At 48.5% G+C, this 27,697-nt stretch overlaps 1 protein-coding gene across 1 annotated transcript in view; it reads right to left on the bottom strand.

Annotated features, from left to right (window-relative positions):
• The window catches only part of LOC140427704 (beta-1,3-galactosyltransferase 5-like), a 67,102-nt gene extending 44,701 nt beyond the window's left edge, over positions 1 to 22,401 (bottom strand). The window contains exon 1 of the mRNA XM_072513223.1: positions 22,274 to 22,401. Within this exon, the coding sequence (XP_072369324.1) occupies positions 22,274 to 22,285 (12 nt within the window). The 5' untranslated portion in view covers positions 22,286 to 22,401. The remainder of the gene's footprint in view (positions 1 to 22,273) is intronic.
• Positions 22,402 to 27,697: the final 5,296 nt, after the last annotated feature.

Here is a 27,697-nt window from a genome sequence, read left to right as displayed (position 1 = left end):
GTCTACCTGTTCAGTCACCTTCTCAGAGAACTCAATAAGGTTTGTGAGGCATGACCTACCCTTCACAAAGCCATGCTGACTATCCCTGATCATATTATTCCTATCTAGATGATTATAAATCTTGTCTCTTATAATCCCCTCCAAAACTTTACCCACTACAGACGTGAGGCTCACCGGTCTATAGTTGCCGGGGTTGTCTCTGCTCCCCTTTTTGAACAAAGGGACCACATTTGCTGTCCTCCAGTCCTCTGGCACTATTCCTGTAGCCAATGATGACATAAAAATCAAAGCCAAAGGTCCAGCAATCTCTTCCCTGGCCTCCCAGAGAATCCTAGGATAAATCCCATCAGGTCCCGGGGACTTATCTATTTTCTGCCTGTCCAGAATTGCCAACACCTCTTCCCTACGTACCTCAATGCCATCTATTCTATTAGCCTGGGGCTCAGCATTCTCCTCCACAACATTATCTTTTTCCTGAGTGAATACTGACGAAAAATATTCATTTAGTATCTCGCCTATCTCTTCAGACTCCACATACAATTTCCCATCCCTGTCCTTGACTGGTCCTACTCTTTCCCTAGTCATTCGCTTATTCCTGACATACCTATAGAAAGCTTTTGGGTTTTCCTTGATCCTTCCTGCCAAATACTTCTCATGTCCCCTCCTTGCTCGTCTTAGCTCTCTCTTTAGATCCTGCCTCGCTACCTTGTAACTATCCATCGCCCCAACCGAAACTTCACACTTCATCTTCACATAGGCCTCCTTCTTCCTCTTAACAAGAGATTCCACTTCCTTGGTAAACCACGGTTCCCTCGCTCGACGCCTTCCTCCCTGTCTGACCGGCACATACTTATCAAGAACACGCAGTAGCTGATCCTTGAACAAGCCCCACTTATCCAGTGTGCCCAACACTTGCAGCCTACTTCTCCACCTTATCCCCCCCAAGTCACGTCTAACAACACCAGGTTAAAGTCCAACAGGTTTGTTTCGATGTCACTAGCTTTCAGAGCGCTGCTCCTTCCTCAGGTGAATGAAGAGGTATGTTCCAGAAACACATATGTAGACAAATTCAAAGATGCCAAACAATGCTAGGAATGCGACCATTATCAGGTGATTAAATCTTTACAGATCCAGAGATGGGGTAACCCCAGGTTAAAGAGGTGTGAATTGTGTCAAGCCAGGACAGTTGGTAGGATTTCGCAGGCCAGATGGTGGGGGATGAATGTAATGCGACATGAATCCCAGGTCCCGTTTGAGGCCGCACTCATGTGTGCGGAACTTGGCTATAAGTTTCTGCTCGGCGATTCTGCGTTGTCGCGCGTCCTGAAGGCCGCCTTGGAGAACGCTTACCCGGAGATCAGAGGCTGAATGCCCTTGACTGCTGAAGTGTTCCCCGACTGGAAGTGAACATTCCTGCCTGGTGATTGTTGCGCGATGGCCGATCCCCATCATGGTAATGGGTATCTCCTTACCCTGAGATAAGGCCGTTAGCACCTGTATTGAAGTCCAGTTTCTGTGCTCTGACCTCCTGCTGGTTGAGTCTGGTGACATCATTCACTCCATTGTTCTGTTGGTTGAACTAATCAGTGGCTGTCTGGCATCTTGCAGTTTGTCAATTCAAAGGCTGGGGTTTCTCACACACACACCCACCGGCATGCTGAGCCTACTGGGAGATTTGGTCAGGTTTTGCAGCCAAACGTGGCCAACTTTCACAGTTCCTTGATTTCAATCCTCTCCCAGCTCAGAGAAAAGCCTGAGTTGCCCGAAAAACTTACATCGCGGAAACCCTCCCGGTCAGCGGCATGGATCCCGGCCGAGTGTGGCGGCGCTGGACACAGTCGCAGACGCCATGCCGTGTTCCCAACCGCTGAGACCACACGTCAACCCCGCGGTCGGGAACTCGGCACATCGGGGACGGAGCACCGCCTGCCGATGACGTGTCAGCGGCATTGCAACGGCAAGCAGCGCGCAATGCGATTACGCCATTTCAAAGCGGGCGGGTATGGCTGACCGGCGTCAAACCGGCACCGGCCCCGAGTTGGGTGTCGGAGTGGATTCTCTGCCCAATCTTTGGTGATGTGCACACCTATGCAGACAGGGATGTGGACAATACTTTGCTCCCTGCAGTCAATGACTAGCTCTTTAGTTTTGTTGACATTGAGGGAAAGATTGTTGTCTTTACACCAGACCACTAGGTTCTAAATCTCCCACCTGTATTCTGATTCATCGTTGTTTGAGATCCGACCCACTATGGTCGTGTCATCCACAAACTTGTAGATAGAGTTGGAGCCAAATTTTGCCATGCTGCCATGTGTGTATAGGGGTATAGTCGGGGGCTGAGTACGCAGCCTTGCGAGGCCCCGGTATTGCGGACTATCGTGGAGGAGGTGTTGTTTATTCTTACTGATTGTGATTGGTGGTTTACTCATGGTTTACTCCGACTACCTCTTCAACTTCGGCTTATGGTTGGTAGACACCGGTGTCGATCTTCTTTCATTACCCAGAGGCTGATGTCCTTCCAGCTCCCAGGTGGACATGGGGTTCATTTATAGGAGGTCATCACGGTAAATTATCCCAGAAACCCTCCAAATTAATACCATCTTCACTGGCCTCATGCTCTCTGGCCTCCCACTCTCTCCTGCCAACCTGTTGCTCACTCCTGCCAGCCTTTGGAAAACCCACGTTGACAGCGGCGGGACAAGAGTATCCCACTGGTGGGTTGCCTCCGCATCCACCACTGCTGAAAAACACGTGGCAGGTAGCTTGGTAAATCCCACCCGTTATTTCAGACCTGTAGGTCAAGATATCTGCAGGAATGGTTAAATGAAGAATAAGTCGCCTTCTATTCTGATCCATCAATATATGAAGGGTGCCTTGCTATGCTCCATCAGTGTGACATTGTTACTTTCCACACGTTCTTTCTGCCTTGTGAGCACCAATCATCAACACCAACGTTTCAGCAATTTTATCCGATACACTCACATCTGCTTAGTTCACCCCTCCCCCTCCCCCACCCGGCTCCGGCCTCCCAGGCACTGGCCTCCTGGGTTCTCTCCCTGGCACTGGTTCCCCTAATTCTGACTTCCCTGGCTCCTATTACACCCTTGGCTCTCACCTCCCCAGTTCTCCTCTGACCCCCTGGCTCTGGGCTCCCTCCCTCTCCCACCCTGGATCTGGCCTCCCCAGAGCTCTCCCACACTGGCCTCCTCTACGGAATCCTTACTTGACCAATCAGATTGTTCTGACAGACTGGCCGATTAGGGAACTGAAAGGCAAACCTTGTGCGGGAAAATGGAATGAAAAGGAGAGGGGCCTCGGGTAAAAGGGGAGGGGACCAGGCAGAGCGGAAACCCCAGACATTTGAGCAATTTCCCAGTCAAACAAGATTGCCTGCTCACCGTATACACCACGCTCCTGCTGCAAACCCTCTCAAGTGATCTTCCGCAAAACCTTCTTATTCTCCGAGGCAGGCTCTTTCCTCTTGTCGACAGAGACCATCATCTCTACTGGCCACAGCACCAGATTGAAGGGGGCACGTATGAAGAGAGATGCATACTTGCATTGCCGAGGCATACAAAGCTATGGACCACGCGCTGGTAAATGGGATTAGAATACTTGGGGGGCTGTTCTTGATCGGTACAGGTGCGCTGGGCCGAAGGGCGTTTTCTGTCTTTGACTCTGCAGCTTTGCCACATTGGATATCCACTGACAAAAATGCATCTCTTGTTCTACATTTATGCAATTTCCTTCAACTGAAAGCTTTGCAATGTTTCTTTAACTAGTAGAGTTGAGTTTGAAACATGTAAGTCCTCATCACACCAACTCAGCCTATATATAACTACATACATGGTAGGATGCACATGTCGTATATATGACATTATACATAAGTACAACCATTGCATGGTTATGTATGAAATATGTGTCAGGTTATGTTTGATTATTTGCACAACGTACCCTAACCTGCACGTAACCCTAGGGTTAGCTTTTGTTCCTACACTTTCCAGCATCGCTAATCAAACATCCTTTCATAGAATCATAGAAGTCCTACAGTGCAGTAGGAGACCATTCGGCCCATCGTGTCTGCACCGACCCTCTGAAAGCGCACCATACCTAGACTCACGTGCCTTCCCTATCCCCATAGCCCCACCTAACCTTTTGGACACTGGCCTGCACATCTTTGGACTTGTGAGAGGAAACCGGAGCACCCAGAGGAAACCCACGCAGACATGGGGAGAATGTGCAGACTCCTGTAGCCATCTGGGATGGCCACTTCCTGATTACAAAATGGACGCTTTGCAAAGATTGCAGGGAAAATGGACAATGCTGAGAAAACAAGCAGGCTCAGAGCTTGTAAGTATATTGGAGCCGCAGCTCCCAGACAAGACCAAAACTGCAGGTCCATTAGCATACTAATGGCCCATCTCCGGGAACAAAAGAGTAATATTTGAGTATCCGATACTAAGGCAGACACCCAGGCGCCAGAGGAGACCGAAACAAAGCAGGCCAACGGCCATCCAGGACACGCCCAGCCATCAGGGCACCCACCCTTTTTTGGATGAAATCAATAGGAATGATCAAGAAACGGCCCAATTGATTAGGGCCAAGTTCAAGGCCCGCCCCAAAAGAGTAAGAAGGAGCCCCCAAGAGAAAATCGCTCTTTGGACTTGGCTCTCACAGCGGAGAGACCTGTCCACCAGCTGCACCAGAAGCAAGGTCAATGCACACTTCCAGACAGACGACCTTAGCTGTTCCCCTTTACCAGTTCCACCCCAGCAGCCTCAGAACCGAACAACGGCCATTGTTCCTCTGACTGAGTGGGCGCCCGAAGCTAAGTATAGGCTTTAGCAGTAGTGATAGTTTAGTCTGTAGTACTTGTGCATGAGTAGATATTGCTGTGTGTGTAAATAAATAAGCATTGACTTTGAACTAACTAACTGGTGTATCGAGTCTTTGATCAGTATTCGGTTTGAACCTTGTGGCGGTATCGAAAGATACCTGGCGACTCTAGAGCAAACGTAATTAGAATTAAGGAAGGCGACCATATTGACCGCCATATTCAGAGCCAACCAAAGAGAGCAAAACTCCGCACAGACAGTCACCCGAGGCCGGAATTGAAGCTAGGTTCCTGGCGCTGTGAGGCAGCGGTGCTAACCACTGTGCCACCGGGCTGTTTTCTTTCATTTTGATCAACTTTTCTTCCCTTCTTACTTTCCACTTGCTCATTCTGGGGATTTCCATAGAACCATAGAATCTCTACAGTGCAGAAGGAGGCCATTCTGCCCATCAAGTGTGCACTGACCCTCCGGAAGAGCATCCTACCTAGATCCACTCCCCTTCCCTATCCCTGCGACCCCACCTAACCTGCACATCCCTGGACACCAAGGGGCAATTTACCATGGCCTATTTACTATAGTTGGTAAATAGCAAAATAGGATTGGAATTGGAGGATTTAATGGGCCTCAGTGAGAATGATATGAATCATAGAATCATAGAACCATAGAATTTACAGTGCAGAAGGAGGCCATTCGGCCCATCGAGTCTGCACCGGCTCTTGGAAAGAGCACCACTACCCAAAGTCAACACCTCCACCCTATCCCCATAACCCAGTAACCCCACCCAACACTAAGGGCAATTTTAGACACTAAGGGCAATTTAGCATAGCCAATCCACCTAACCTGCACATCTTTGGACTGTGGGAGGAAACCGGAGCACCCGGAGGAAACCCACGCACACACGGGGAGAATGTGCAGACTCCGCACAGACAGATGCACCTGGCGTGCAAATATCACTTTCGCTGTTATATGAAGGTGCCCCGATGCTTAGTAAATAAAAAGCCTGTAACTCCATGGCAACAGTTGTAACCACCACTTGGAATGGTGGCTCCAAATATATGTGCGGTCGCATGGAATCTGGAGAATGTTACTTGTCGAAAACAAGGGCACTAAATATGAAAGTCAGCATCTGAAAGAGGAAAGAGAAGTGGAGTAAATTTTCTAGCTACTTTCTGATATGTGCTGGCAAGGGAAGATGTCTTCACTCGGTCAGACCCAGGACGTTTTCGTTGTTAAGAAGCAGTTCTGAGTGTTATATTACTCTTTGGTAATATATCGTTACACTTTGCTTTATAAATCCAGAAAGGACTGATGGTGTGATTCTCAAGAAACCACCAATCTTCAACTTGAAGCAAAACAGATTTATTGAATAACGAATTGATTAATATTGAGTTCTCACACTCTACAGAACTATAACTAGTAATCAAGTAATCTATATTAAAGTATTAACTAATTTAAACTACACGTGCTAACTATGCTGTAATCTATCTCTCTAACACTCTGCTGTCTAGTCACTCCTGGTTCGAAGAGACCCAAGATCCTTTGAGTTCTCATATTTATAATGGAATCTAGTGTTGCCCTCTAGTGGCTGTGTCAACCAGAACAACAGCTCTCAGAAACCTGATCAAGAAATCAACCTCTTTTGAATGGACAGATAATCATCACAAAGAGTGGCTTGCTTTAAAAGCATAATTAATGATTGCACCTATATTAACATTTTTCGATCTGACCAGGGAAACAAATATTTTGACTGATGCAAGTCAGGACAGGATAGGAGGAGTACTGTTGCAAAGAGATGACAGCTCATCTTGGGTTCCTGTTACATATGCATCTAGAGCGATGACACCAATAGAATGTAATCATTAACCCTTTATATGTCTCTATATATACATATCACTACATCCCCCTTTTTTAACATTTCTTTCTTATGTGTAGCAAAAGGAAAAATATATAACAATAATATAACAAAACTTGATATATATCTCTGTACAAGGCAAAATGAGTAATGATCACACAATTAACTGTAAATATTTACAAGTTCAGTCTATTAGGTTTTCTCTTCTTCTCGTTGATCTTAATTGACGAGGAGGTGATGATAATGTTTTTACAGTTCTTTGCATGTCATCACAACTTTGAGTGTTTGTTAAAGTATCTTGAACTATTGTTTCATTTAGTTGTAAGTCCGGAAGAATTTTAGTGTGTGGCCTAATTTTTTGAAGTGCTCGTCAATTTCTGTGAAGAATGTTTCATTCAGCCGTTTTAGCGATGTACGAGTGTGGTGCTGCTTGTCTTATTTTGGCAGGAGCAGACCATCCTCCATCAGGTATCTTGATCTTGATGGTGTCATCTGGAATCAATGTTTCCAGCTGAGTTGCATGCATGTCATAGTGCATTTGTTGATGAGTATGTTGCTGTTTCATTTCCTGTCGCACTGACAGATGATCTGGATTTGGAAGTTGTCTGGATGGTAATGTCATTCTCAGATCGCAGTTCATCAACATCTGTGCCGGTGAAAGTCCAGTTGTTAGAGAAGTAGCTCTGTAGGATAGAAGCGCAAGATGGATGTCTGACGCAGAATCCAAAGCTTTATTGATGAGTTGCTTTATTATGTGTACACCTGATGCACGATCAATTGCACAAAGACTAAGGTTGGGTACAACTGTGGCTTTATTGCAGTCAGACGCGTGACCTCCTGCTGCAGCTGGCGAAATGGCAGCTGAATGGAGGACACGCATATTTATACTCCTCATACTGGGCGGAGCCAGCCAGCAGGGGATACCGGTGAACCTGTAGTACAGGTCCTACCTTGCATCCCCTAATACAGGTGTATAGTGGTTCACCACATTCACCCTCTGTTAAAAATGTGTCCGGCGGGGGTGGTGTGGAACTATTTACAGTGTTGAACATTATTTACAGTGTCGTAGAAACAACATGAAGAGAGAGAGAAAAAAAAAATTGTCCATTTTGAAAGTCCAGTTAAAGGTTCAATCTGTCTGGAGCCTTGATGTTCCGCTGGGAGTGGCGTAACGGTGGCGGTGCTGGCGGTGCTGGCCTGCTGTTAGATGACTCTGGGAGCATGCCAAAATCTTCGCCGTCCTCTTGCGTGGGCAGGGGAAGGAGGGATGAGCCTGGTGGGGACAATGATGGAAGCACCGGGGAAGGGGAGGATGGCACCGGGACGGGAGAGTGTGTTCGGTTGGAACCTGACGGTGCCAGGTCCCTGAGGGAGACCGTATCTTGGTGGCCGTCGGGGTACGCAACGTAGGCATACTGGGGTTTGGCGTGGAGCAAGAGTACCCTATCCACCAACGGGTTGCCTTGTGGAGTCGGACGTGCCTACGGAGCAGGACCGGTCCTGGAGCTGCGAGCCAAGTCGGGAGTGACACCCCGGATGTGGAATTCCTGGGAAGGTAAAAAGACGTTCATGGAGTGTGTTATTCGTAGCGGTGCAAAGTAGTGACCGGATGGAGTGGAGTGCATCAGAGAGGATCTCCTGCCAGCGAGAGGCTGGAAGGTTCCTGGACCATAGGGCCAGCTGGACGGCCCTCCATACCGTCCCGTTCTCCCTTTCTACCTGCCCGTTTCCCCGGGGGTTGTAGCTGGTCGTTCTGCTGGAGGCGATACCCCTGCTGAGCAGGAACTGACGCAGCTCATCGCTCATGAATGAGGATCCCCTGTCACTGTGGATGTAGGCGGGAAAACCGAACAGAGCGAAGCTTGTGTTGAGGGCTTTGATGAGGGTGGCGGACGTCATATCCGGGCATGAGATGGCGAGGGAAACCTTGAGTACTCATCGACCACACTGAGAATATACGTGTTATGGTCGGTGGAGGGGAGGGGCCCTTTGAAATCCACGCTGAGGTGTTCAAAGGGGCGGGAGGCCTTCACCAGGCGCGCACGGTCCGGCCGGTATAATTGCGGCTTGCACTCCGCACAGACCTGGCAGTCCCTGGTGACTGTCCGTACCTCCTCGACGGAGTAGGGCAGGTTGCATAACTCGATGAGATGGTACAGTCGTGCGACCCCCGGGTGACAAAGGCTGTCGTGTAGGGCCCGGAGTTGGTCTACTTGTGCGCTGGCACATGTACCTCGGGAGAGGGCATCTGGGGGGTCGTTGATCTTGCCGGGGCGATACAAAATCTCGTCATTATAGGTGGAGAGCTCGATTCTCCACTGCAAGATTTTATCATTTTTGATCTTGCCCACTGCGTGTTGTTGAACATGAAATGAAAAATGAAAAATGAAAATCGCTTATTGTCACAAGTAGGCTTCAATGAAGTTACTGTGAAAAGCCCCTAGTCGCCACATTCCGGCGCCTGTTCGGGGAGGCTGGTACGGGAATTGAACCGTGCTGCTGGCCTGCCTGGGTCCGCTTTAAAAGGCAACGATTTAGCCCAGTGTGCTAAAGCAGCCCCGTTGGTCAGTGAGGCGAGTGAATCTCCTGCCAGCCAGGTAATGCCTCCAATGCCGCACAACTTCAACGATAGCCTGGACCTCTTTTTCGACGGATGAGTGCTGAATTTCAGAGGCATGAAGGGTGTGGGAAAAGAATGCCACGGGCCTGCCTGCCTGATTGAGGGTGGCGGCAAGGGCGACATCTGATGCGTCGCTTTCTACTTGAAAGGGCAGTGTCTCATCTATTGCGTGCATCCCTGCCTTGGCTATATCAGCTCTGATGTGGGTGAAGGCCTCTGACATGAGGGGGAACTGGGTGGACTGTTTGAGTGGGTGGGCCTTGTCCGCATAATTTGGGACCCACTGAGCGTAGTACGAAAAGAACCCCCGGCAGCGTTTGAGGGCAGTGGGTGGGGGGGAAGCTCCATGAGGGGGCGCATGCGGTCGGGATCTTGCCCCAGAACTCCATTCTGGACCACATAGCCGAGGATGGCTAAGCGGGTCGTGCTGAACACACACTTCTCTTTGTTATAAGTAAGATTGAGGAGAGTGGCAGTGCGGAGAAACTTAGCGAGGTTGGCTTCGTGGTGCTGCTGATCATGGCCGCAGATGGTGACATTGTCTAGGTACGGGAATGTGGCCCGCAAACCGTACCAGTCGACCATTCGGTCCATCTCCCTTTGGAAGATCGAGACCCCATTAGTGACGCCAAAGGGAACTCTAAGAAAATGGTAGAGACGACCGTCCGCCTCGAAGGCAGTGTATGGGCGGTCGGATTTATGGATGGGGAGCTGGTGGTAGGTGGATTTTAGGTCTACCGTTGAGAAGACCCGGTACTGCGTAATCTGATTGACCATATCAGATATGCGTGGGAGGGGGTACGCGCCGAGCTGCGTGTACCGATTGATGGTCTGGCTGTAGTCCACGACCATTTGGTGTTTCTCCCCAGTTTAACGACTACCACTTGGGCTCTCCAGGGGCTGTTGCTGGCCTCGATGACACCCTCCCGAAGCAGCCGCTGGACCTCGGACCTGATGAAGGTCTTGTCCTGGGTGCTGTACCGTCTGCTCCCGGTGGCGAAGGGCTTGCAATCTGAAGTAAGATTGGCAAAGAGGGAGGGGGGGTCGACCTTTGGGGTCGTGAGGCCGCACACAGTGAGGGGTGGAAGGGGCCCGCCAAATTTGAGGGTGAGGCTCTGGAGATTGCACTGAAAATCCAGACCTAGCAATAGTGCAGCGCAGAGGTTAGGAAGGACGTAGAGGCGAAAGCCGCTGAACTCTACGCCCTGGACTGTGAGAGTGACTGTGCAGAACCCTCGGATCGGGACAGAGTGGGACCCGGAGGCCAGGGAGATCCGTTGATTGGCGGGGTGGACCGCGAGGGAGCAGCGCCTTGCCGTATCCGGGTGTATGAAGCTTTCGGTGCTCCCGGAGTCCAGCAGGCAAGAGGTCACGTGGCCATTGATTTTCACCATTGTCGAAGCAGTGGCCAGGCTGTGTGGACGAGACTGGTCCAGCGTGATCGAGGCGAGCTGCGTGTGATCGTCACTGGTTTCAGACGAAGAGCGTTGGGGGCCCAGGAGGTGGAAGGTCGTTAGCGTCCATGCCCCGTGGGGAAGGCAAGATGGCGGCGGCTGGAGATCCTGCGGGGAACAAAATGGCGGCGCCCATAGGGTGCACGTTGCGGGGGCGGGGCAAAATGGCGGCGCCCATGGGCCGCACGTTTTGTGGAGCAGGACAAGATGGTGGCGCCCATGGGCCGCGCGTGGACTGAGGGGGAGAAGTTGGCGGCGCCCACTGGCCGCGCGTGGTCCATGGGGGTGAAGAGAGCGGCGGCCATTGTGCGTTTGGCAGGGGGGAGGGGGCGATAGCGGAGACTGTGCGGGCCTGGCACACTGCGGCGAAGTGGCCCTTTTGGCCGCAAGCCTTGCAAATGGCGGCGCGGGCCGGGCAGGGTTGGCGAGGGTGCTTCTGCTGACCGCAGAAATAGCATCGGGGACCCCCGGGGTGTGCAGTTTTGCATGTGGTGCAGGCGAATTTGCTAGGCAGGGCCCCAGCTGAGACGGTCGTTTGCGGGGTCCAGGAGGGATAGGAGGGGTGGGCCGCGCGGCTGGAGGGGTAGGCCTGAACATTATGGGAGGCGACCGTCATGGAGAGCGCTAATTTTTTTGTCTCCACTAGGTTGAGTGTGGCCCCTTCCAGCAACCGTTGTCGGATGAGGTCCGACCCAATCCCCGTTACGAAAGTATCGAGCATGAGGAGATTAGAATGTTCGTCGGCCGTAACGGCCTGACAGTCACAGTCCCGGACGAGTGGGATTAGGGCCCGCCAGAAGTCTTCGATGGACTCACCAGGGAGTTGAGCGTGAGTGGCGAGGACGTGCCTGGTGAAGAGTGTGTTCGCTTTCTGCGCGTAGTTCTCTTTGAGGAGTGCCATGGCTTCCGCGTAAGTCGGGGCGTCCTGGATCAGTGGGAACACGCTTGAGCTCAACCTGGAGTACAGGACCTGCATCTTCTGAGCCTCCATCTGTGGGGTGGTCGCTGAGTTAATGTAGGCCTCAAAGCAAGCTAGCCAGTGATTAAAGTATTTTCTGGCGTTGGTCGATTGCGGATCCAGCTGCAGGCGATCTGGTTTGATATGGATGTCCATCCTGTAGAAAATCTGACTGCAATAAATTGATGCATGATCAATTACACAAAGACTAATGTTGGGTACAACTGTGGTTTTATTGCAGTCAGATGCGTGGCCTCCTGCTGCAGCTGGCGAAATGGCAGCTGAATGGAGGACACGCATATTTATACTCCTCCTACTGGGCGGAGCCAGCCGGCAAGGGCTACTGGCGAACCTGTAGTACAGGTCGTACCTTACATCCCCTAATACAGGTGTACAGTGGTTCACCACAACACCTTTTTCTACTTTACCGTTGGACTGTGGGTAGTGAGGTCTTGATGTCACATGTGCGAAATTGTACTGTCTTGAAAACTCGGCCCATTCATTGCTGTCAAAACATGGTCCATTGTCTGATGTGACAGTGGTAGGTATCCCATGTCTCGCCAACAGTTTCTTTGCTGGCTTTTATGACCGATTTGGATGTTAGATCCGGTACCTTCATGACCTCTGGATAACTGGAGTAATATTCGATGATCAGTACATAATCATGACCATTTGAGTGAAATAGGTCTATACCAACTTTGGCCCAAGGAGAGGCAACTAACTCATGTTGCTGTAGAGTCTCCTTGCACTGAGCAGGTTGATACTTCTGACACATGTCACACGCTAGAACCATATCAGTTATGTCCCGATTTATTCCTGGCCAGTATACTGCTTGTCTCGCCCTTCGCTTGCACTTTTCAATTCCGAGGTGACCCTCATGAATTTGATCAAGTATCATTGGTTGGAGACACAGTGGTATGACTATCCGGTCGAGTCGAAGAAGTAGTCCATCCACGATTGTCAAATCTGCCTGAACATTTCTACATTGAGGACACTGCCCTTTCGGCCACCCATTATTGATATGGTGTATGACGCTTTGCAGCATTGCATCCTTCTTTGTTTCTGTTCAGATTAGGTTGATCTTTTCATCCGAGGCAGGTAGATTATCTGCACATAGCTGTGCCTGAGCTTCAACATCTTGTATGAACTCAAAAGGTTCCTTTGGAGCATGATAGCGCATCTGCTATGACTAGATCTTTTCCTGGTGTATAGATGAGGTCGAAGTAGTACCTTCTGAGCTTAGTCATAATTCTTTGGCGTCGTGGAGTCATGCCATTGAGATCCTTCTCAATTATTTAAAAAAATAAATACATTTAGAGTACCCAATTATATTTTTTCCAATTTTAGGGGCAATTTAGGGTGGCCAATCCACCTAACCTGCACATCTTTGGGTTGTGGGGGCGAACCCCATGCAGACATGAGGAGAATGTGCAAACTCCACACGGACAATGACCCAGGGCTGGGATTCGAACCCGGGTCCTCAGCGCCGCATTCCCAGTGCTAACCATTGCACCACATGCCGCCCCGATCCTTCTCAATTATATGCACCAACGGTCTGCGATCCGTTTCTACATAGACAAAGTAATGGAACTTCAATATGCCTGTTAGTAGTCCAAGACATTCTTTTTCGATTTGAGCATATCAACATTCTATTGGTGTCATCGCTCTAGGTGCATATGTAACAGGAACCCAAGACGAGCTGTCATCTCTTTGCAACAGTACTCCTCCTATCCTGTCCTGACTTGCATCAGTCAAAGTTTTCATCTCCCTGGTCGGATCGAAAAATGTTAATATAGGTGCAATCATTAATTATGCTTTTAAATCAAGCCACTCTGTCCACTCAAAGAGGTTGATTTCTTGATCAAGTTTCTGAGAGCTGTTGTTCTGGTTGACAGCTTAGGTATGAATTTGCCCAAGAAGTTGACAACGCCTAGAAATCGTAGAACTGCTTTTTTATTCTAGGAGACTTTCATGCCGTGAATGGCTGCAATCTTCTCGTTGTCTGGTGCACACCATGTTCGGATATCTGGTCTCCCAGGAACTTGAGCGTTGAAGTGCCAAAATTACACTTGGATTGATTCAATATAAGACTATACGCTTACGTTTATGCGCTGAAAAACATTTTTCAGTCACTCAATATGTTCTTCCTTTGTTGATGACCATATGATAATGTCATCGATGTAGACACAAACACCCTCTATTCCTTCAGTCATCTGTTCCACGATGCGGTGGAATATTTCATACGCAGAGATTATCCCGAAAGGCATTTGATTAAAAGCAAAATCTTCCAAAAGATGTATTAAAGATGCAGAGCTTTCTGCTTGAGTCATCCAGTTGCATTTGCCAGAAACCTTGCGATGCATTTAATTTTGCGTGCATTTGCCATCTTGCTGGTGATCTCCTCTCGTTTTGGAATGGGATAGTGTTCCCTCATGATGCTTTTGTTGAGATCCTTGGGGTCTATACATATCTGTAGCTCACCTGACGGTTTCTTCACGCAAACCATCGAACTGACCCAGTCAGTCGGTTTAGTGACCCTTGAAATAATTCCTTGGTTTTGTGGTCTTTCTAATTCTAGCTTCAATCTTTCTCTTAATGGAGCAGGAATTCTCCGAGGAGGCTGTACCACAGGTTTGGCACCCGTCCTTAACTAGATCTTATACTTGAATGGAAGTGTACCCATTCCTTTCAAGACATCTGGATATTGATTTAAAATACTTTGGCTATCATCATGCAGTATGGATTGAGACGAAGTTGCAGTATGAATTCGCTGTATTAGGTGTAAGTCCTTGCACGCTTGTGCACCTAAGAGTGATGATTTATCTGACTTGACAATTTTGAATCTTAGTGATGTCACAATATTTTTGTTGGAAGCCTTCAAATAGTATGATCCAATCGGTGAAATTGAATTGCCATTGTAGTCTTTCAATCTACAGGCTGCTGGAAGTATCTCAGGTGTGTCCTTAAGCTTAGTGAGACCCAGCTTTTACAGCAAGTTAGCTGAAGCACCAGTATCCAACTTGAATTTAATAGGACAGTTGTTAACTTTTAAAACAGTGTTCCATTCAATATCCGAATTTATGGAGTTAATTAATTGAGGAGGTGTTGTTACTTCAGTGGACTCTTCACATTTCTCTAGTATCCCTATAAAAAAATGTGTTTTCCAGAGAGCAGCTATCTGTGTCTGTGGAAAAATTCTCTTCTAAATCTTCTTCTTTGGATTCAACACTACGTAATTAATCTGTCTTGAAGCCTGTTTAGCAGATTTAAATGCGAGTGAGGATCTGCACTGGGCAGCAAAATGGTTTAATTTGCCACATTGTGAGCATTGGTTTCCTCTGGCAGGGCATTTTTTGGGGAAGTGGGAGGTTCCACACCTTGAACACGTCATGTCGTTGACGCCATTACGCACGATATCATCATGCAGAATGGGTTGAGACGAAGTTGCAGTATGAATTCGCTGTATTAGGTGTAAGTCCTTGCAGGCTTGTGCACCTAAGAGTGATGATTTATCTGACTTAACAATTTTGAATCTTAGTGAGGTCACAATATTCTTGTTGGAAGCCTTCAAATAGTATGATCCAATCGGTGAAATTGAATTGCCATTGTAGTCTTTCAATCTACAGGCTGTTGTAGATTCTTCGCGCTTTGCGCATGTGCAGATTGGCGTTTGTCCGTCTTGTATTTTTTCATGAAGGGCGCATTTGTGGGGTTTGAGTGTGCGTGCACAAGATGGCTGCCGTCCAAATCATGCATCTTCTTCATCTGCGACACTGCCTTAACACACTCAACCTCATGGTGAATTTTCAGACCTTTTCACAAAGATAATACTCTTGGTACTGATTTTTTGATTGTTGATGAACAACACGTTTTTCGATCGCGATTTCTAGAGTTAGATCCTTTTGCCTAAGTAATCTTTCTCTGAGTTGTTCATCATTAATACCAAACACTATTTGGTCCCGAATCATAGAATCATGCAGTGCTGATTGTGCTAGCACTCTTAAATCAGTAAAAAAGCTGTTAAACGATTCACCCTTGCTTTGTAATCTCTTATGAAATATGAAGCGCTCAAACATTTCATTACTCTGGATTTTACAAAGGTCATCGAATTTGGCTAGAACTATATCAAACTTTGTTTTGTCATGACCCGCAATGTACTGAAAAGAATTGTAGATTTCTATTGCACGTTGACCTGCCATAGTTAATAGCAGAGCAATTTTGCGAGCATCGGTTGCATTAGTTAAATCAGATGCTTCCAGATAAATTTGAAATTGCTGTTTGAACATATGCCAGTTTACGTTTAAGTTACCGGTGTCGAGGAGCTTGAGCTTTATCTATCGATCCTTTAATCTTCAATGGTCTTTTGTTTGCTGATGATGCTTCTCAAGTCGAATAGCTGCTTAGCTTTTTATTTCTTTCTGAGTTTACTCGATAATGCCAGCCAGTTTCTGAAGCCAATGACCTGGTACCATGTTATGTTACTCTTTGGGAATATATTGTTACACTTTGCCTTATATATCCAGAATGGCCTTATGGTGTGATTCTCAAGAAACCACCAATCTTCAACTTAAAGCAAAACAAATTTAATGAATAACGAATTGATTAATATTGAGTTCACACACTCTACAGAATTATAGCTAATAATGAAGTAATCTAGAATAAAGTATTAACTAACTTAAGCTACACTATGCTGTGATCTATTTCTCAAACACTCTGCTGTCTAGTCACTCCTGGTTCGAAGAGACCCAAGATCCTTTGAGTTTTCATTTTTATAGAGGAATCTAGTATTGCCCTCTAGTGGCTGTGTTACACTAAAATGTAATCATTAACCCTTTATATGTCTCTATATATACATATCATTACATTGCATACTCACGTCACCAGATTGATACCTCATTTTTCGATATGCCTTTTGCTGTTCCTGGCAAGCCCTCCTACACTCTTCACTGAGACAATTTTGAGGATCTCATGCGATTCACCCGCGGGATTCGACATGGTTACACAACCATGCCCATACTTTTTTGAATGTCAGTGACTTAATCTGATGTTTTATAAAAATGGTGGAAAATTACAGAAATCATTCTGCTTTCCAAAGACAAGGGGCGGGATTCTCCACTCCCGTGCTGAAGTGCCCACGCCGTCGTGAATGCCGTCAAAGTTCACGACGGCGCGAAACGGCCCCTATCCCGACCGATTCAGGGCCCGATAATGGGCTAGGATCGGGGCTGCGTCATCTACACGCGCCAGGCCTTGTCGCCGCGTAAAGGCGGCGCCGCATACATGACGCGGCCGGCGCCGCATAACTGGCGTCACCTGCGCATGCGTGGTTGCCGTCCTCTCCCGAGTCCGCCTCGCAAGAAGATGGCGGATGGATCTTGCGGGGCCACGGAAGGAAGGAGGTCCTCCTTCAGAGAGGACGGCCCGACGATCGGTGGGCACCGATCGCGGGCCATCCCACATTTGAGGTACCCCCCGGTGCAGGATCCCCCCCAGCATTCCCGCGCTGTTCCCGATGGCAGCGACCAGGTGTGGATGGCGCCGGGGGGAACCCACCGTTTTGGCCTGGCCGCTCGGCCCACCTGGGCCTGAGAATAGCGGGGGTGCCGGAGAATCGCCATTTTGATGATAGCGATCTATTGACCCAGCATACAGGGACCATGTATGCAGCAATTGGTCAGGTAAGGAGTCAGCCATTTCTCAACTCCTCTCTTATTTTTCCCCACTTGATTTTTCTTTCCACTCCCCTGAGTGGATCCACTCCATTTATTGTCTGACTGGATTTTCAACTGTATGATTGGTGCTGATTTTACTGCCTCCAACATTCAAGTTACCCGTTTACCAGAAGTGACACATGTAGGGGGATTTGGCTCATTGAGAGGGCCAATTAGAATTGGAGGAACTTCCTCCCACAACCAGCAGGTGGTTGTGTGACGCAGAGGTGGTCAGGCCAGCCACCATGTCAAGTGGTTTCTAACTGCACTGTTATGTGGGGCACAACGGGACCATGAGTTCTTGGAGTTTGAGTTCTGACATCAACACAATATCCTTTACGATTTGACCAGCTTGGTGACCAGTGATGCTACCAAGCTACTCTTAACAATGTGCATTGAAGCCCCTGCCTAGAACACTTTCTGTGTCCTTGCTTACAGAACAGCCCCCCCAGAAACATGCTTGGTCAAAAGTATACAATGAAACTACCCTTTTGGCAACAACCTCTTACACACTTCAACCATAAAAACCCAGTGAATATTATCTAAGTCAAGGAATTGTTGTTGTGGTGTTCTTTGTGTTGGTTATTTAGGATGGTTGGCGTAGTGTCCACAAAGACCACAGTATAGCTTTTACTTAAACAAAGCTATGATTTTATTTACGCTACTAAACTGGGTTTCGACACTTAGTCCTTTTAGAATACAGAATTGATCAACCTGCTCACAACACTCACCAGCTGTTAATCTCACTCACTGGTATAACTATAATCTAACATTCTCACATTAATTGCACTGATGACCTTCACTAGCTATCTCCTGCTTACTCCTCCCTAAGGTCGAGCATCACTGCTTTATAGAGTAGTATCTGCAGCTCCCTCTAGTGGCTATTTGTGGTATTATATTGTAGCCACCTAAAATGGCTGATTCCCTATTAATTTGGCCAAAACCTGATTTAAAATGGCTAACCGAAAAGGCTGATGGGAAAAGCAGCCAACAGGCCACAAACGGACAGCTGCAGACAGAATAGCGCATTCGGCTCTGGGGAAGTCGGCCCAGATCGATACTCAAGACTATTAGCAGCACATCAACCCAGACATCTGCAGTTTAATTGGCTATCCCCGGGAACAATTGCAACATATTAGCAATTGAATGCCGGGCCAGACCTGTCGGCGCCTGCAGTGGCCGAAACAAAGACAGGTGAACGACCACCCCCCGATCGAGGAATCGCCGCACCATTGGAGCATATCGAACCCAGTGATTGGGAACAAGTCCAATCACTTGGGACTCAGGGTCAAGGGCCGCCCCGAGAGGCGGGAAGCCCCTGGGCCCTATAAAGTGAGGGGCCAAGTTCAGATCTCTCTCTCTCTCCCTTCTTCTCCTGCTCGCCACCTTCGCAAGAACATCGACCAGAAACTGTAAGTTTGACTCCAGCGATCGCTACCCGATAGAGACTCCTAGCCATCGACCCATATCAGCCTTTTGAATCCCGCGGGCCAGATCCGATTCGATAAGCCATTCGTTTCCCTGACCTGGTGGGCCCTTCCTAAAGTTAAGTATTGGCCAGTAGTGGTAGGTTTCGATATAGATAGTAGGATTATTGTGTTAGCATTAATGGTTGTATATAATAAATGACCGTTGATTTCAATCTTACTAAGCGGTGTGCTGACCTATTAATCATAACTCGAGCTTGAACCACGTGACGGTATCAGAAAGATACCTGGCGACTCGTGAGCAAAGGTGACATAATCAGAGGTAATAAAACGAAGGCTAAAAAGAGCAACAATATTAACCCTTGTAATGCTGATAGTTATGATAATACCACAGTTGTCACTTTACTACAGATGCTTCCGCTCTGAAGTGGGAGTTCAGAAACAAACTGTTTCCTAAAACAAAGACTTCCCTGGATTAATACTGGGTAGCTGCCCTCCACAGCAACTCAACTCACTTAAATATCCCTTGCATTAAATATTTTTCCCCTTTCATCTCCGGTTCCATGTTCTTCAACACCTCTTTGAACTCAACTTCTCTACATATCTTTCATGTTTTCTATTTTGCCTCGACCTTTGGAAAAATAAAATGCATTACCCCTTCGCCTGTTTACTCATGGGACTGCTGTACGATGTTCCTTGCCGCCTCTGAACTTCCTTTTGAAATTCAACAGCTGAAAAATCAATTTCCCCACTTATGCCACAATGCGAATTTCATGTCCAAACTATTAACTTATAACTCAAAACCACCATAAACTCTCATTACAAATTAACAAACCAACACCGCTAAGAATTCATCTCTTAGCTCCCACAGACAACCAGTTCCCTACCCACTGTTCAATTAACCCTGCTCTCACTCACACACAATTTTCTTCACTAAACAGAAAACAACCTCAGAAATATAGAGATGGTGGAGGGGTCGATGGTGGATCATGAGAGCTGGCTGGCCTCATGGAAGCAGACCTTGTGGCGCAGGGCCAGAAGCAGCTGAGGGAGAAGGTGAGGACGTGGAGAATCACTCCGTAAGGCATTATAGTGCTGCCTGAATGCAGGCCACAATGTAAGTGGGGAGTATGTTAGAAGTTGGTGGGGTAGGGGGCCTTTGACCGACCTTCTGGAGTGGATCAGGTGCACAGGACATTGAGGAAGGGGCCAAAGGTGGGGGAGCAGCCTAGGGCAATGGTGCTGTGCTTGCATAGTTTTCTAGATAAAGAAAAGATTCTGTGGTGGGTGAAGGCGATGAGGTTGTACCTGGGAAGAGAACGTGGTGCGTATCTACCAGGACTTGGGTGCGGGGAGTTGGCTAAGCAGTGGGCTGGATGCAATAGGGTCAAAGAGGCCCTCTACAGGAAATGAGTGAAGTTCGGGGTGCTTTTTCCGGTTCGTCTGTGGGTCACGCACCAGAATCAGGAATTCTATTTTGATACGCTGGAGAAGGCGAGTAATTTTATGAGAGACCATGGACTGGGGGACTTGTCAGGACATTGAACTTTGGAGATAATAATCATAATCTTTTTTATTGGCACAAGTAGGCATACATTAACACTGCAATTAAGTTACTGTTAAAATGCCCGAGTCGCCACACTCTGGCGCCAGTTTGGGTACACTGAGGGAGAATTCAGAATGACTGATTCACCTAACAGCACGTCTTTCGTGACTTGTGGGAGGAAACTGGAGCACCCGGAGGAAACCCACACAGACACGGGGAGAACGTGCAGACTCCGTACAGACAATGGCCCAAGTAGGAATCGAACCAGGGACCCTGGCGCAGTGAAGCAACAGTGCTAACCACTGTGCTACCATGCCAGTACAGGGAATGTGGGTGTGTATGTTGGGTGGATTGTTGTATTTTCTGTCTTTGGGCGCAGATTGGTTAAGTGTGTTCTACTGTTTTTTGTGGAATAGCAAATGAGGGGTGGCGGTGTGTGGGGCAGTTGCCTCGAGTGGGGGCCACCACGCTAGCCGGTAGGCGAGTGAACAGGGTGATCGATCCATGGAGGATGTGGGGGAGGGTGGGGGTTGGTTTTCCGAAAATACAGAAAATACAGGTCAATTGTACCTTTCCCTGTTATCTGAAGTAATTAACATGCACCAACTAAACGAATACCTTTATTCAAAAATTGTCTATATCTGTTCACGATTAAGAATCATTATCAAGGACGTACACAATATTATAATGTGCCAGGCGTTTGGGGGAAATTATCTACAAACTCTCAGACAGTTAGTAGATTAAGTAGACGCCTGAACTGTAGCCCCCCCCAAACTCCCTTCCATTGTCCTGTGCTCTCTGATGATCACATGTGCAGCAACTGCCTGATATCAATTAACTTTATATGTGCAGGCATCCTTGCTTCGGCTACAGGTCCTTGGGAGTTGCATCTGTTGCCATAGCAATGACCTGATGTTATCTATCTCCAGAACCTTCTATGTCTCCGCAAGCAGGAGCGGATGTGAGCCCTTAGGTTTTAATTTAAACCTAGCATATAAGTTTATACCTAAATCTACCTCTCCTGGGCATATTTGAAAATGCCTCCAATAAAATGTTTTTCAAAAAATGTGCCATCAATCTCCAGTTTGAAAATTGACAATTGATGTAGCATTTTTTGCCATTCGCTGACTTGTGCTCCAACCTTCAACAACACTTTGTTCCCAATGTCCAGTCCTGAAATTTGTGGCTTAATTTTTAAATTATGCCCCCTCTATCCGCCATATTTGTTCCCTTTAATGACTTCACAACTTCGGGGAAATCACCCCTTAACCTTCTAAATTCTAGGGACTGCAATCCTAATTTGCGTAGAGGACAGATGGTGGTGTAGTGGTCCTGTCACTGCTCTAGTAATCCCCAAGCACAGGCTAATGTTCTGGTGACGTGGGCTCAAATGCCCACCATGGCATTAATTTATATTCAATTTATAAAATCAGAAATATAACGCGTCTCAGTGACGGTGACCATGACAACTATCTTGATTGTCGTAAAAACCCATCTCGTTCACTCATGTCCTTTAGGGAAGGAAATCTGCCATCCTTGCCTGGCCTGGCCTACACGTGACTGCAGATCCACAGCAATAAATGCCAGTGATGCCCAAATCCCGTGAAAGAATAGAGAGAAGAAAATATCTCCTCGTATTTTAGCTTGTAGAGTCAGCTAACATTCTGGTAAACCTGCACTGCACGCCCTCAAAAGCCAATGAGATGTGGTACTCTCAGTACTCTATGTGTGATCTCCCCATTGTTTTGTACAGCTGATGCATGACCTCTAAACTCTTATATTCTATTTCTCAAGATGTAACAGCCCAAATCTTCCGAACGTTCAGAACTTGTACTTTTGAACTGGACCAGACAAAAATATATTCACTTACCATCCTCTGCATTTTCTTCAGATGGGGGATCCTTCTGAACTCCGTCCGTGCAGGAAATTAGGAGTCATCAGCGAAGGGAATCCACACAGAAGCCATGTCCAATTTTTATGGTACTAGCTGGTGGATTCTGGTAAATAAAGAACTTAAATGTCTCAAAATGTACAGAGAAAAGGAAAGTGGGTAAGGGGTGGGGTGGGTGAGGTAAATGGGAGCTGGAGTAGGGTGGCAGCTGTGAGATTGTTTGATTTGTTTTTATACTTATTCATGACATTTTAATGATTTATTTACCTGAAATTAAAGGAACCGCACACTTAAATACATTGTGTGTACACGCCAAAGAGAAAATAAAGGCCATGTGGCTCGTTAGCACGTTTCCCCAGGTGAGGATTGGCTCTGTCCTTGGTGCAAGTGTCCGGTGGTTTACCCACCACTGACGGTATGATCAGCCAGTCTCAATTACAAGGATTGTCCCTCACCCCAATTTTGAACAGGAGTTCACAATTTCCAATCCACTGGCACCATTTCCATATCCAAGGAGGATTGGAGATTGTGGTCAGGGATTCTATCATCTCCGCCAACCCCCCTCCCCCCCCCCCCCCCCCCCATCCCCTCCTCCCCACCCAGGCCCCAGCCCCCAGCTTCCTTCAGCAACCGGCAACGAATCACATCCGGACCAGGTGACTTGCAAACTTTGAGTGATTTCAACATATTTGGCACCTTTCTTTCTAATTTAATCCGGCCAGATCTCTCTTTTCCATTTTTGGGACAAACCCAGATCAGATCATCATCTGACATAGGTGCGGGTCACTCGATCCATCAATCCTGCTCACCATTCAATAAAATTACGGTTGACCTGATTGTTGCCTGAATGTCACTTTAGGTGGAGGTTAGGGTTAGGTGGATTGGCCATGATAAATTGCCCTTGGTGTCCAAAATTGCCCTTAGTGTTCGGTGGGGTTACTGGGTTATGGGAATAGGGTGGAGGCGTGGGCTTGGGTAGGATACTCTTGCCAGGAGCCGGTGCAGACTCGATGGCCGAATGGCCTCCTTCTGCACTGTAAATTCTATGATTCTATGAGACAGGTAACGTGACCCACTTGGTTTCCAACAAGTGCAAAGGGTTAAAATCAACCCCTTTCAAACTTACTTTCTTTTTGTTTTATTAATTAATGGTATGTGTCTCCCTGGCAAGATCGGCACTTATTGGCCATCCCTGACTGCCGTTGCCCTCTTCAAGTGATTCAGCAGGCTCTGTGAAAAATGATCCCATGGCTATTCATGTTCATGATACAATTTAGTCCCTCCTCTGAAAACTCCTCCAGCCTGTTTCCCATCCTGTTGTTTCCTACCCAATCCAGGATTCCCGAAAGATCTTTAATAATAATAATAATAATCTTCATTGTCACAAGTAGTCTTACATTAACACAGCAATGAAGTTACTGTGAAAAGCCCCTAGTTGCCGCATTCCGGCACCTGTTCGGGCACACAGAGGGAGAATTTAGAATGTCCAGGCATCTGGCTGTCTGGAAGCTGTCAATTACTAGCCTAGTAAAATCTTTTTTTTCCTTGGAGTGTATGGAAGCCTTGCTGATCAAAGGATCTGAGGGAGTTTATACCTTGATGTGGTTTTCACTTTATATGAATTCACAGCTGTATCCAACTCATTTTAACTCATTTGAAAAGGTAACTAACCAACTAAAGTGGCCAAAGGCTAAACAAACTCTCAATTTGCAAGTGTTTTGTTTGTGAAGGCTATGGATGTGTGTTCTAGTCCTTCAGAAAATAATCATCTGACTATGAGAATGTTAAAGCTGCAGTACTTAATGCTGATGAACTTGTCCCTGAAGGATATCAGTTGAAATTTCGGACTTTGAAGAAAAGACAGAATTAATAGTTTGTAGAATTTGTTCGGAGAAAGAAACGTTGTGAGGCCGATGGTTTCTATCCGGAAGTCGCGTGGACAGGATTTGTGCTGTGGGGGGAGGCGGCCCTCCGGGAAACGATCCACCTCGGCCTAAAAAATATTCCAAACCCTAAATTTGTGGTCCATCAGGGCGCTCCTTAAACAGGCACAGTGCTGCCGGGGAAGGTGGGAAGAGGACGGCATCGAGAGAAGTGACGATGCAGCTGGATGTTAGTTGCCACTTGTCAGCCCAAACCTGGATATTGTCCATGTCTTGCTGCATTTGCACATGGACTGCTTCAGTGCCTGAGGAGTTGCACATGGTGCTGAACATTGTGCAATCATCCACAAACATCCTCACTTCTGAACTTTTGTTGGAAAGATGTCACTTAAGCAGTTGAAGATGGTTGGAACTAGGATACGACCTGAGGAACTCCTGCAGTGATGTCCCGGGACTGAGATGATTGACCTCCAACAGCCACAACCGTTTTCCTTTGTGCCAGGTATGACTCCAACCAACAGAGAGTTTCCCCCTAATTCCCATTTACTCCAGGTTAGCTAGGGCTCCTTGATGCCACACTCGATCAAATGTACCTTGATATTAAGGGCAGTCACTCTCACCTCACCTCCGGCATTCAGCTCTGTTGTCCATGTTTGAACCAAGACTGTAATGAGGTCAGGAGCTAAGTGAATGTGGTGTAACCCAAACTAAGCGTCAATGAGCAAGTTATTGCTAAGTAAGTGCTGCTTGATGTGCGTAACAGAAATATTGCACAAGGGCACATGTCCTGACATCTTCTCGCACAAATTCATGCAAGTTCGGGTTGGGCATGCACCCGCTCAAGCTCCAGAAAAATCTGGCCATGGATTCTGGGCCCAATGTTACGACCACACAGCGCCGAAAAGCAATGCACCACGCACAGCGTGGCCAATAGAAGCTGGGGACCCCCACCCCCAGGATCTACCCACCTTGCGATATCTAACACGATCTTGCAAGATGTTACGGTGTCAATCCCACCCATTGTGGGCGCGATCACATTTCAGAAAATCTGCATATTAAAACGAATTAGCAAGTCTCACTTTTATGTGCAGATTCCCGAGGTACCCGAGGCGTAGGATCTATCTCCTTTGCCCCGGAGACCTCGGGTGAGCGCCATTCAGTACTGGTCTTCAAAAACGGGGACCAGTTGGAACGGCACTCGTGGGGTATCCCAGGGGATCGGAGGTTCCCAAGTACATGCCCTTTAGGCAGGGTGGCACTGCCAAAGTGCCAAGCTGGCATTTTTTTCCATGGCGGCGATCCAGCTGGGGTGCCCTGCACAGGGGTTTGGGGGGCACGGGGACTCCCACAGTCTGTTGGGGCATGGGGGTTTGGGGGTCACTTTTGGGGGCTCTATAGATCCGACGGCATTTAGAAATGGCGTCCCAATCTCTTCCACATTGAGTTCTGGCGAGAGGAGCTCCTCAGTGCATAATACGGGGCTACATGTGGCCTCGGCCGTGTGTTCCCCGCTGAAGCCCCCTATCTAACGCGAGTGCCGTTTTATAGCGTTGTGTCTCTCGGCCTCATAATTGCCCTTATTTAAGCTTAAAACATTGGGCTGGATTCTCCATTGCCCAAACCGATATCGTAATCGGTGGCCAGGCGGAGAATTCCTTTTGACGGCCAAATCGGGTGCGGCGCCCGTTTAAAGCCAGTTTTCGATTCTCCGCCCCCTCCGGAATGGTGTCATCGCGTCACGCACCGCATGCCGTTGGAACGGCATTGGCGGATCACTTGAAGGCCCTCCCCCGATACTCCACCCTGATAGGCCGAGTTCCCGACTGCGCGGGGCTGGGTGGTCACTGCCGTGTGGGAACCTGGCGTGGCGGTCGTGGAGCCGTGCTGCTGGCCGAGGGGTTTACGCGAGGGCTGAGGGGACTGGTGGGGGGAGGCCATGGGTTGTCCTGTGGGGCAGTATTTAGCAGGTCGGGTCCGCGCACGGCTGGTGCCATGTTGCATGGTGTGACCGCTGCAGGGCGTTGCCGTGTAGATGCACGGCCACGGACCCGGCCATTCTCCGGCTGTTTTTGGCACAGGAGCCGCGAGTTTTACCCGGCGCGACTGCTAGTCCCTCACCAGTCCCAGTGCCAGCCATGGGTTAGACACTCAGGGCGCGAGTCTCCGGAAAGATTTCCCGGTGTGGTAGCGAGCGGGAATTGGCGCGGGTTTCCTGACGCTCGACCCAGCAAGGACGGCAACGCTATTCGACGTTAATTGGTTCACTTAACAAGACCTCACGGGCTTCTCGCCGCAAATGAAGGCTCGCCAGCTGATTCGCAAGGAACGCACTCGCCAGCCCCCTGTTAACAAGGTCGAGCAGCACTTTAACTGCACTTGCTCAGCCAACCCTAGCCAGCAACAATGGCGCTGAGGAGACTGGCCCCAAGATTCAGAGATACGGACCTGGGGAGGCTGCTAGACACGGTGGAAGCCAGGAGGTATGTCCTGTTTTCCCAAGGGTCCCGGAGGGTTAGCCATAAGGCAGCCAATGCTTCCTGGGACAAGGTGGCGACTGTGAGCTCTGGGAGAGTCACCTGGAGGCCTGGTCTCCAGTGCAGGAAGAAGGTCAATGACCTAAACTGGGCAGTATGGGTGAGTAGACACCATAGCACTCCCCACCCCCTCAGGCATCTCCCCCCCCCCTCACACACAGGAGCGCCCCCCCCCCCCCCCCCCCCCCCCCCCGCTCACCATTGTGAACCACGCTTGTGGCTAATGATGCCCTCTCTGCGTCTCCTCAGGAAATGCTCTCCCACCACTGTCAGGGGAGGGCCTAGACTGGCGATGGCGTGCCGGACATAAGAATCCTCACCACCTTCGAGCATGCCCTGGAGGTGACTGGGGTGGCCGAGGACAGATCGGTCACCAACATGGAGCATTGCGGATGCCTCAGCGATAAGGAACCACCTGGCTCTACCCAGAGGACCTGTCACACGTGAGTTGTTATTGCCTTACTGACTGGCCCATCCCTCCCACTGACCACATGTCCATTCTCCCACAGATCCTCCAGCTGACGGCGCCGGCATCCTCTCCTGCCTCCCACGAGATCACCTCAGAGGAGAGCTCCGAGGATGCCATGTATTAGTCGCGGCACAGATGCCAACCTCACCCTCCACCAGCTCAGATACACACATCTCGGTGGGACATGTTAGTGGTCAGGCTTCAGGGGCACAATCTGGTGAGCACCACACTGCTGATGATGTAGATCAGGTGGAGGTAGGAACTCCCAGTTAAGACAGCAGTCGGAGGGCTTCCAGGACCCAGCTGGGTCTCAGCCTGATGCTGAGCCTGTGGGACAGGGTTATCCGCAGCTGATGGAGATGTCAGGAAGCGGCCGGGTTAAGAGGGAGATGTCAGCGTCACTCCAGCAGATCCATAGCAGCTTGGAGGAGTCCCAGAGGCTACGGGCGCAGAGGACGTCACCAGCAATGCGTGGCACTGAGGCCAACATTGCTAGGGTGACGACCGCAGTGGAGAA

Source organism: Scyliorhinus torazame, chromosome 8 (assembly GCF_047496885.1).
Source record: "Scyliorhinus torazame isolate Kashiwa2021f chromosome 8, sScyTor2.1, whole genome shotgun sequence".
In the NCBI taxonomy this organism is placed as follows: domain Eukaryota; kingdom Metazoa; phylum Chordata; class Chondrichthyes; order Carcharhiniformes; family Scyliorhinidae; genus Scyliorhinus; species Scyliorhinus torazame.
This window is presented reverse-complemented; position numbering and strand designations above follow the sequence as displayed.